The sequence below is a fragment of the Sander lucioperca genome, chromosome 3 (genome assembly GCF_008315115.2).
Source record: "Sander lucioperca isolate FBNREF2018 chromosome 3, SLUC_FBN_1.2, whole genome shotgun sequence".
NCBI classification, from domain to species: Eukaryota; Metazoa; Chordata; class Actinopteri; order Perciformes; family Percidae; genus Sander; species Sander lucioperca.
The window spans coordinates 5,566,747-5,578,748 of NC_050175.1; the positions used below are offsets into that span (position 1 = coordinate 5,566,747).

General features: G+C 45.9%; 1 protein-coding gene across 1 annotated transcript in view; it reads right to left on the bottom strand.

Annotated features, from left to right (window-relative positions):
* Positions 1 to 435: 435 nt before the first annotated feature.
* Positions 436 to 12,002, bottom strand: part of LOC116059922 (nuclear receptor ROR-alpha A-like) — a 32,968-nt gene continuing 21,401 nt past the window's right edge. Inside the window, exons 6-11 of the mRNA XM_031313192.2 lie at positions 9,840 to 9,961; positions 8,135 to 8,267; positions 4,566 to 4,673; positions 3,528 to 3,638; positions 2,045 to 2,157; positions 436 to 1,278 (exon numbers count right to left, since the gene is read on the bottom strand). Coding sequence (XP_031169052.1) covers positions 1,114 to 1,278; positions 2,045 to 2,157; positions 3,528 to 3,638; positions 4,566 to 4,673; positions 8,135 to 8,267; positions 9,840 to 9,961 — 752 coding nt within the window. The 3' untranslated portion in view covers positions 436 to 1,113. The remainder of the gene's footprint in view (positions 1,279 to 2,044; positions 2,158 to 3,527; positions 3,639 to 4,565; positions 4,674 to 8,134; positions 8,268 to 9,839; positions 9,962 to 12,002) is intronic.

Here is a 12,002-nt window from a genome sequence, read left to right on the forward strand (position 1 = left end):
AACATAAATATATTCTGATTTGATTACAGCAAAGACAACGTCGGCAGTATTGACGGCAAAATAGGCTCCAGAATATTTCCTTCTGTATTGACAGGTGCTATATTGGAAAATCGATAATTATGTATTTTTTTTATTACATTTATATCTGCATTTATGTCAAAACCTCGAGACTTTCAAACATCAAAATGTAATTCATCGATATGTATTTGTGTCTAAATGACATATAAACATCTTTTCCTATTCTATGTTGCCTGGAAACGCTTCCAACACGCTCGCGTGTCGCGTGAAAAATAGGCGTTGGTTCTATTTCTAGCAGGCACGCGTTTTCGGCGCGGCTCGTGTCACGCAGGCAGAGTGCAAGCTCTAACCTGTTAACATGGGAGCCGAAATAAAAACGGACACGCCACGCAGCTGACACGCTCACACCACGCAGCCAGTGTGCAGGAGGCCTTAGAGTTGAGTTTAGCCGGGGAAATTAAGAGTCATGCGGTGACGACAGTTAAGTTTAGACACCAAAACGACTAGTTCAGATTAGGAAAAAGATCGTGGTTTGGATTAAAACAGTGGTCCCCTTAAGTGGTACTTGTCTACTCCTGGGACTCAAACGCCCATTTTCCGGAGTGAAAGTCTTGTGTTTTAGGAGCCACACATCCACCCAGACATCCTCCAAATGCAGATCTTTGCGCTCTTATACAGCAGCAGTCCATGTGTTGCTGACAGTAATAAATACGAGGAATACACACCAGTAACGGTGAATTTCTTTCGTAGCTATATGTACAAATGGTTGATGAGAACACGCTGTGTGAAGGAACTGTTAGAAAAGGTTGTGACAGGTTTCAGTGTGTCAGAGGTGAATCCAGATCAAAAAGATCCGGGACATGAGACGTGAAGGAAGAAGACCTGACCCGAGTCCTCGCTGCGTCCAAAAGCCAGAGCCAGCGAGAGGAGGACGAGGAGGAGAGGTGAAGAAAGACAAACTGAGGAATCCAAATTTCTCCGTCCTGTTCAGCGTCCGCGCTAAGTCACTGTCCCGTCCTCCGTGGCCGTGGACGCCGGGCCGGGTGCGCCCCGATCCTGCAGCTCGGGCGGCGTCGACGACGACGAGTCGCCGTTTTAGTCGCCGCTGTGCAGCGTCAGCTCGAGGTCGGCCCCGAACAGCTCCTTATAGAGCGGGGGGAAGTGTGTCCGCACGACGTCAGGGTACACGGCGCGGAACGCCGATAGCGTCTCCGTGTGACGGGTGCACAGGGAGCGCAACGCTGACACCTTACATCTGAGCTGAGGAGGCAAGGAGACAAGGAGAGGGAAGAGGAGACAGGAGAGAAAAGGGGACGAGGAAGAAAGGAAGAGAAGGAAGGAAGGAAGCGAGAAAAGGAAAGGAAGGAAGAGAGGGAAAAAGAGACCAGGAGAGAAAACAGGGCAGGAGACAAGGAGAGAGGGGGAGAGAAGGGAAACGGGAAAGGAGAGGAAACAAGTAAGTGAAGGAGGAGAAGAGAGGAAACAACAGGCAAGAGGGATGAGAGGAGCAAGAAGCACGGGACAGAAGAGGAGGGGACAGGAGAGAGAGAAAGAGAGGAAGAGGACAAAAGAGGTTAGAAGAGGAAAGTAGGAGAGGAGGAAAGGAAGAGAGGAGAGAGAATCATTTCACTGTCAAATGAGCTGAACTGGAAGGAATTTGATTAATGTTATGAACAGGAATGGGTAACGCAAGTATAGCATTACAGTTTTTTTCTTATTGATATATGATACGATATGAATGTCTGGAGGGAGATGGGAGCCGGAGATGTTGTAGTTCACCGCCTGGCCACACGAGGGCAGAGCCAGGCTGCTTCTAAACGGCTCGTCTGAAGAGACATGCAGTTGAATGTTTACGCAATGTGCTGATGGATCTACTCACATTACAAAGACAGACATTAAACCTGCTGGTTTCTATGAGTAATGCTGGCACACCTGAACGTGTGTGTGTGTGTGTGTGTGTGTGTGTGTCTGTCTGTCTGTTAGACAGACTGTTGAATTCAAGGCACTGACATAACTCGGTGTGTACCTTGTTGAGCGCTCCGTCCTCTCTCCGGTTCTTCTGCAGGACGTGTTGCAGGGCCAGCTGAGTCTTCTGCTGCAGCTTCTCCACCTGCAGCTTCTCCTGCAGCCACGACCGGTCTGCAGCAGACACACACACACACACACACACACACACACACACACACACACACACACACACACACACACACACACACACACACACACACACACACAGACAGACAGACAGACAGGCACGCACGCACACACATATACACACGCACGTGCGCACGCACGCACGCACACACACGCACACACACACACACACACACACACACACACACACACACACAGACAGACAGACAGACAGACAGGCACGCACGCACACACATATACACACGCACGCACACACGCGCGCACACACACACACACACACACGCACACACACGCACCGAGCACAGACACACGCAGACAGACACACACAGACACACACGCACGCACACACACAGACAGACACGCACACACACACACACATGCACACACACACACACACACACACGCACAGACAGACAGGCACGCACGCACACACAGACAGACACACACACACACACACACACAGACAGACAGACAGACAGACAGACAGACAGACACACACATATACACACGCACGCACACACGCGCGCACGCACACACACGCACACACACACACACACACGCACACACACGCACACACACGCACCGAGCACAGACACGCAGACAGACACGCACACACACACACACACACACACACGCACAGACAGACAGACAGACAGACAGGCACGCACGCACACACAGACACACACATATACACACGCACGCACACACGCGCGCACGCACACACACGCACACACACGCACCGAGCACAGACACACACAGACAGACACACACGCACACACACACAGACAGACACGCACACACACACACACACATGCACACACACACACACACACACACACACACACACACACACACACACACACACACACAGACAGACAGACAGACAGACAGGCACGCACGCACACACAGACAGACACACACACATATACACACGCACGCACACACGCACGCACACAGACAGACACACACAGACACACACGCACGCACACAGACAGACACACACAGACACACACACACACATGCACACACACACACACAGACAGATACACACAAAATCAGTCAGGGCAATGGTACATTTGTGACGAAAGGTTAGGTGTAGGTCATTGCTTTCCAACTAACAGTGCACATACACTGTAGATAAAAACAACAGAATATTATTAACATTATCAACATTATTTACAGACTATTATTATCATTGATAAACTCTGCAAGTGAGGTGAGATGTATCTAAGGAGTAGGAAAGGGACAGCACAGCAGATGGGACTATAAACATGTGCAAATGGCATAGTAAATGGAAATATAAACATATAACCTCAGGCCAATGTTCAGACGTTAGATAAGTGAAGAGACGTTACCTGCAGACAGCAGGAGGAACGCTGAGAACACGGCGAGCTCGTCCTCCGACAGACGCAGAGAACACATGCTGCTAGCAAAGTCAAACACTGACGCGATCAAGTCATCACAACCTGGAAACACACACACACACACACACACAGACAGACATAGACACACAGACATACACACACACACCACATACAAACACACACACACACAGACAGACATACACACACACACACACACACCACATACAAACACACAGACACACACAGACAAACACACACATACACAGACACACACAGACAAACACACACACACACACACGGAGAAAATGATTATAATTCAGGGACGTATGATCAAATTTTGATGTTTTTTTTGTTGAAGCTCCAGAAAGAAAGAAAGATGTTTGTCTCTCACTGTTAAGGAAGTAAACAGCTGAATGAAATGCTGCGTTTTTGACTTTAGACCAGGTTTTTGTTGGTCAATGGTGCCATCACTTCCTGCTGCCTCAAGATAGCAATACTCCCAGAATGCACCTGAACACACCTCCCTGTAAGACCAGCACGCCCAGAATGCACCTGAACACACCTCCCTGTAAGACCAGCACGCCCAGAATGCACCTGAACACACCTCCCTGTAAGACCAGCACGCCCAGAATGCACCTGAACACACCTCCCTGTAAGACCAGCACGCCCAGAATGCACCTGAACACACCTCCCTGTAACACCAGCACGCCCATGGGCCACAGATGGGAGCAGGTACATTTGCTATTTGCAAGAGTTTTATGATCTTACACCAAACAATGGAGACGACGGGAGACCCCCCCGACTCTACCAAGACTCTCAGGATTTCATTACGATATAGGAAAATAGTCTGCGATAGTGGAATCGCTTGAAAAGTCGTTTGGTGTAAGGTCGACATTAGGGTTGCACGATTTTGACAAAATGTGATATTGCGATGTCGAAATTAATTTTGATATTTTCTGGGAGTGTTTTTCAGGTGAGGTCAGTTTGGACAGTTTGTGAGGAACCGGAGAAGAAGTTGTCAGAACTCACCGAGCGCTCTGAAGACGTCCGGACCTGCAAACTTCCCGTCGAAGTAGACGCTGTTGTTCTGTGAGTCAAACAGGCGACACATTCGGACCAAGACGACCTCCAGAGAGCCTGGGAACACGGAGACACTGATGAGTAATGGCAAGTCCGGTGATGATGGTTTAATGACCCCCGCTGCTAACTAATCTTCCATTTCATTCATCAGTCATTACTCACTAAATCACATTTTCAAACAAGACGGTTTCACATTAACACAATCTGTGGATCATTTCCTAGACCAACTGATTCATCGTTTGGTCTATAAAATGTCAAACGATAGTGTTGAATGTTCGCTCCAGTTTCTCAAAGTCCAACATGATGTCTGTAAAAAATGGTCTTACTGTAGAAGGATCACAATGTCTTCTTGGCCCAAGGCGTATCTGTCCACCAAACCTCATAGACATTTGTTTGTATTTAACAAAAACAACTGAACCCTCCTGTTGTCTTCGGGTCAAATTTGATTTGAAATTCTTTCAACCAAGTTGCCCAAAAGTGACACGGAAGGTTCTATGAAACGCTCTTCACAAGTCAAATTAAGGATCAGTTTACTACTTTTATTGAATTTTTGACATCATGATTTCGTCTAAACATAAAGCCAAGTGGCGTGTTATCTGTGCGAATTTTGAACTATCCGCATGAATGTCTATGCTGTATACAGCAGACGGCAGTCTGCAACGTCACAGCGTAAACATACACGCCGCTTTCCTAAAGCCACGTGGCGTGTTATCGCGAGGCTACGGTTGGGTTTAGGAAATGTCACATGCGGGTTGGGTTTAGGAAAACAACAAACAAAAAAGGAAGCATCACACGCAGGACACAAAGTCACACGCGGGAGATGATCCCCGGTCTCCTGGGTGAAAGTCCTGTGTTTGACCCATCCTCCACCCCGACCACCCTCCCAATGCCGATTTTCTCCCTTTCATACTACTCGCTACGGCGTAAATTCACACACAATCGCAAGGTAATGTAAGTCAATGGAGGCCAAACGGCGTTGATAAACACGCTAAAAAGCGAGTATGCGTCTTGATAACACGGCAATAATGGCGTACGGATTGGCGTGTCATACATACGCCACTTCATGAGATCAGTCTGCCAAATTTGAGAGGCGAGAAAAAGCATTTTCTGACATTTTTGCATGGAAAATTACTTTGACGTTTAATCGATTATCAAAAAATGATCACTAGTTCTTTCACACAGAACACAAATATTACACAAGGAAAATGCACGCAAAAAATACCGAACAAGGCCAATTTTTCTGAGCGTCAAAAATGTTGTCCATCGTCCATTCCTTGTTTCTTACAAATTTAAGAAAATAAGTGACATGGAAGGATCTTTCTCTAAAAATGTGAAAGATATCCCTTCAACTTAGCCTGGTTGACACCAGACCCTTCTCAGCTGTAACTCAGAGGGGGTCTGGTGAAGCTTCATTCACAGCCCATTTCCAAAGGGGCGTCGCCAACGGACGCCGCTCAAATGCCTCTGGGCGCAATTGGATAGTCCTTCAACCAATCAGACCAACGATCCGGGTGACGTAGCAGCGACAGTGGTATCAACGGGTTGCTGCGCTTTGGTGGCCGCCATGTTGAATGTAAACAAAAAGCTGCTCGCCGTCGCTGTGATATCGTCATATCGCCCGCCTCAAACGGTTGTGATTGGTGTAGAGCCCGCCTCAAATGGTTGTGATTGGTGTAAAGCCCACCTCAAACGGTTGTGATTGGTGTAAAGCCCGCCTCAAACGGTTGTGATTGGTGTAAAGCCCGCCTCAAACGGTTGTGATTGGTGTAAAGCCCGCCTCAAATGGTTGTGATTGGTGTAAAGCCCGCCTCAACGGTTGTGATTGGTGTAAAGCCCGCCTCAACGGTTGTGATTGGTGTAAAGCCCTCCTCAACGGTTGTGATTGGTGTAGAGCTGCCTCAACGGTTGTGATTGGTGTAAAGCCCGCCTCAACGGTTGTGATTGGTGTAAAGCCCGCTTCAACGGTTGTGATTGGTGTAAAGCCCGCCTCAACGGTTGTGATTGGTGTAAAGCCCACCTCAACGATTGTGATTGGTGTAAAGCCCGCCTCAACGGTTGTGATTGGTATAGAGCCCGCCTCAACGGTTGTGATTGGTGTAGAGCCCGCCTCAACGGTTGTGATTGGTGTAGAGCCCGCCTCAACGGTTGTGATTGGTATAGAGCCCGCCTCAACGGTTGTGATTGGTGTAAAGCCCACCTCAACGATTGTGATTGGTGTAAAGCCCGCCTCAATGGTTGTGATTGGTGTAAAGCCCGCCTCAACGGTTGTGATTGGTGTAAAGCCCGCCTCAACGGTTGTGATTGGTGCCTCCATGTGTAAAAATTGGAAATGGGCTTGAATGGGCTCTTGGCCAGACGGACTTGCAGAGCAAATCTCAAATTTGCCAGAAGTTCATCAGGGTTTTCCCAGGCTACCTTCAACTCACTTACTCTATTTAATACAGTTCTTCTGTAGCAAAATAAAAACTGTGATGTCCATCCTGTGAGATGCTCTTCTGTCTGTGTTTGTTGGTCCATGTGTTAATGCATGACATGCTAAGGAATTCTGCTCCTCCACTTTCTGATGTGAACACATCTATCTATTCTATAAATAATTGAAATAAGACTGTCCAGATAAATAAATTACTAGTAGGAACATCTCAACCTGCTTCTGTAGGGAAGGACAGAAAACAGCTTACACAGAGAAAATGTAAGACTAATACATTGGTAAAAAAGTTAATTACATCTCTGTGCATCAATATGAAAATCGTTCAAACAACATTCTTTTTTTTTCTTCTTCTAGTCTATAAATCCTATAAAAAGACCCACACCAACATCTCTTAATGCTGGCACACTTCCTGTCTTCGAAACAACCTTGAACACAAAAAATGACAAAAAAAAGAATGATAGTTGCATTTCATATTGCCGTTTTCTACTTAAAGACCCAGACACACCAAGCCAAAGCCTGATCTAAGATTTTTTTCAAAATTAGGCCCTATGTTCCCACAGTTCCCACATTTCTAAGATTTATTTCCAAAATTAGGCCCTATGTTCCCACATTTCCTTTTTCATAAATTTGTATCAGATTTTATCCCCCTAACCCTAAAAAGTGTTGTGGAGGATAGGGCTTAAATTGAAGGGAAATGTAGGAACGCAAGACCTAATTTTGAAAATGTCCTAGAAATGAGGGAACATAGGGCCTAATTTTAAGAAAAATCTTAGAAATGTGGGAACATAGGGCCTAATTTTAAGAAAAATCTTAGAAATGTGGGAACATAGGGCTGACCCCGTCGACCTACGTCGCCTTTGTCTTGGCCCAAAAATTTAACTTAAACACGACGAAAATTCTTAAGCCGGCGGCCAACTACCACAAATCTTTCTCTACAGTCTGACTTCCTGTCTGTGTCTCTCAGTTCCGATCTCATTGGTTCCTACTGAAGACATGATTCTTTAAAAACACAAATATATAATTTCATCAGGAAGATTTGTTGACAATAAGAATAATATTGAATAGCACCAGACTTGGCAGTTTCTCTCACCGGCTTTCAGCAGAACGATCTGGTCGTTTTGACAGAGATCCATGAAGCCGTCGATGCGTTTGGCGAACTCCACCACGTACTGTATGGCCTCGGTGATCTTAACGGCACACAGCTGCCACATCACCTCCCGCGGCTGCACACAACAGAGAGCGAAGATATTCAAACCAAACATGTTGAACAGAACTATGTGACAGTGCAACACATTCTTTTGTCATTTAGCTGACACTTTTATCCAAAGCCACTTCCAATTAAATGCTTTCAACCTTGAAGGTGCAAACTCCGGACAGCAAGAAGTAAGTGCAAGTACAGTAGCTTTAAATAAGTCAAACTACAAAGAGCCATATGAGAGTGCAGCTGTAAGTTTTTATTCTTTTCTTTTTTTTCTCTCATCATCATCATCATCCAAGGTGCAGTTGGAAGAGATGTGATTTTAGCCTGCGGCGGAAGATGTGTAGGCTTTCGGCCGTCCTGATGTCAATGGGGAGCTCATTCCACCATTTAGGAGCCAGGATGAGAATTTACGAATCCTACTATGGCCACGCCAAGACCCGCCCTTCAGTCACTACTATTGGCCAGGCATCCATGCTTACGCAAGTTAACGTAACCCGATTTGTAGAGGTCCTATCCCCTGACCAATCGGCTATCCTAACCTTAACTACTCAAGGTCAATGCCTAACTCCAACCAATCGAGCTGCTAGTGAAGGGCGGGTCTTGGCGTGGCCATAGTAGGATTCGTAATTTGGCAGCCATGATAGCTGGACTCGCTGTGAGGGGCCAGCAAGCAGGTAGGCTGATGCAGAGCAGAGAGGGCGGGCTGGGGTGTAGGGTTTGACCCATTCGTGGCCCTGTAAGCAAGTACTAGTGTCTTAAAGTGGATGCTTCAACACACTCGTACTAGTACCATTCTCACTCCCATCGCGTCAAAAAGCAACGCTTGGTCAGGTGCCTTTGGCGTTTGTTATTGACGCAAAAAGTCTCCTTTAGCGTCAAATCTAAAAACGCTTTCGTGACTCTTGGCGTCACTTTTTGACGCTCTGGGTCAGGATGTACATTTAACTGACATGCGGTTAGGTTTAGGAAACGATCATAGGTGGGGTTACTAAATGTACGTTTCAGTGACACGCGGGACAACAACGGGACACGCACCCTGTTCTCCTGGGGGAAAGTCCTGTGTTGTTTGACCCAACGCGTATTGACGCAGGATTTTCGGTCTTTCATACTACTTGCTGCCGTTTTCCCTCTTCATACTACGTCATCTTACAGCGCTAAAGGGTGATTTGCATCGATATCTGATGCTGAGAGTCACTGACCAAGCGTCAGTATTTTACAAGTTGGGAGTGAGAACGGGTTGGACAGTGTGGCGCTTTTGCAGTTGCTGCCCCAAGACTTTGGCACAGGTTACCCCCTGACATTCAAACTATTACAGAGGTAGCTCTTTATTAAATCAAAAAGTAGTTATTTAGAATGGCTTTGAATACATAGTAGCGCTGTGACATTTTCCCTCTCTACCTCCTGCTGTTATGTAACTTTTTTTCTGATTTTACTGTATTCCATGTTGAATTTATTGTATGTTAAGTTGTTTTATTCGTGGCCCTTGATGTAAAGCACTTTGGATACCAGTTGGTTGCTGTAAAGCACTATATAAATAAATGTTGACTGGCCTCAAATGGAAAGCTACGATAAAAAACACAACAGGAACGCACACCTTGCTCTGGTAGCTCTCCACCTCGTCCTGCGGGAACTTCTGCCAGCTCATCTGCTGCAGCTCCTCCCTCAGGTACTGACACGTCTCCAGGTGAGACTTTGAGATGGTCTGAACCAGGTGATCTGCAACAAAACACAGCAGTTTTAACGGACAGAATTATAACTATCATAATAATAATAATAACAACGTTATTAGTATAGCACCTTTAAAAACAATAGGTTACAAAGTGCTTTGAAAGTGGAAACAAAAGCATCAGTCAATACACATGCCCATCAATGCACAACATAGTGATAGGGCAAAAAGAGAGATGGTGGGTGGAGGGTGCAGGACAGGATAGAAAAAAATCATGATTCAATGATCAAATGGAGTTAACAGGCAGACAATGAGAAACCCTAACCCCTAACCCCAAATGGTAAGAAGACACCATCACATCAAAGCAAGTCCATAAAAATGAGTTCTAAGAAGTATTTTAAAAGAAGTCACTGCTTCAGCGAGCGTTATCTCCTCCTTATTACTGCATTGCCTTCATGTGCATCTATACTGTACTACTTTAAAATAAAACAGCCAGCCAAACTTAGCCCCGCCCACAACGTTTGAGGTCGGGAAGTTCGGTCTGGACTTGATCCGTTGTGGAGCACACCATAGGGCTGTGGGAACATACGACTGTGGGAACATAGAGCTGTGGGACCATTGGGCTGTGGGAACATAGGGCTGTGGGACCATAGGGCTGTGGGAACATAGGGCTGTGGGAACATAGGGCTGTGGGAACATAGGGCTGTGGGAACATAGAGCTGTGGGACCATTGGGCTGTGGGAACATAGGGCTGTGGGACCATTGGGCTGTGGGAACATAGGGCTGTGGGAACATAGGGCTGTGGGAACATAGGGCTGTGGGACCATAGGGCTGTGGGAACATAGCGAACATAGGGCTGACCCCGAGGATGTTCTGCCTTTAGCCAAATCTTTCTACTGTATGAAACTGTGTCAACAAAATGTTTGTGAATGCAGCTCAGATGAGAAACAAACCCAAAAAGGAACATGCGGTAACTATTCAGCGTTTCTGTGCTGCTGCTAATTGTCTCAGCATGAATGAATGAATATGAAAAAACATCAGGGATCAAAACAAGGTACAGAAATACAGTGTGTGTGTGTGTGTGTGTGTGTGTGTGTGTGTGTGTGTGTGTGTGTGGGGGGGGTTAGGGGGTTATTATGATAAATGGTTTTTTGAAAAAAATCAAACTGCGAATAAAAACCAATCTCCGGGGAGAATGCAGAGATGATTTCCCCCATCGAGTGCCCGGCCTCGTCCCACTAATTAACAGACAGCTAATTACCACAGTGATGTTTTAATGAGCTCTGAAGATGAGTTTCCAACCTCCTGCTATTTTAAACCACCTTTCTGTCTCTGTTTGCCCCACACTTCCCTTTCTTTTGTTCCTCTAACTCTTCTTTGCTGCTTTTTAATCCTCCCATTTTGTTTTTCTTCTCCTTTCTGTCTGCTTCCAGATATTTCCTCATCTCCTGTCTGGTTGGTTTTCCCCCTCCAGCTCTCTACAACCTTCTGCCGTATGGTGGAGGGTGCTGGTGGAATGTAACTAAGTACATGTACTCCAGTACTGTACTTAAGTACAAATGTTGAGGTACTTGTACTTTACTTGAGTCTTTTCTCTTCATGCCACTTTCTACTTCTACTCCGCTACATTTCAGAGAGAAATATTGTACTTTTTACTCCACTACATTCATCTGTTACAGCTTTAGTTACTAGTTACTTTACACATTCAGATTTCTGCACACAGAACATATGTAGTTTATAAAATCTGATGTTTGATTCTAAAGTAAACTAGCCAACAATATAACGGCTACAAGTCCAGCTGAGATGATTAGACCATTATACACACAACTGGTTGGATCCTTTCAGTTTCTAAAATGTGAAGAGCTTTCTGCATCGAGTACTTTTATTTTTAATACTTAATACTTTCGCCTTTAATGGACAGGACAGCTAGGTGAGAAAGGGGGGAAAGACATGCAAGAAATCGCCACAGGTTGGACTCGAACCCTGGACCTCTGCATCGAGGCATAAGCATCTCAGTATATGGCCGCCTGCTCTACCCACTGATCCAACCTGGCCACTATTTTTAATACTTTAATACATTTTCCTGATGAT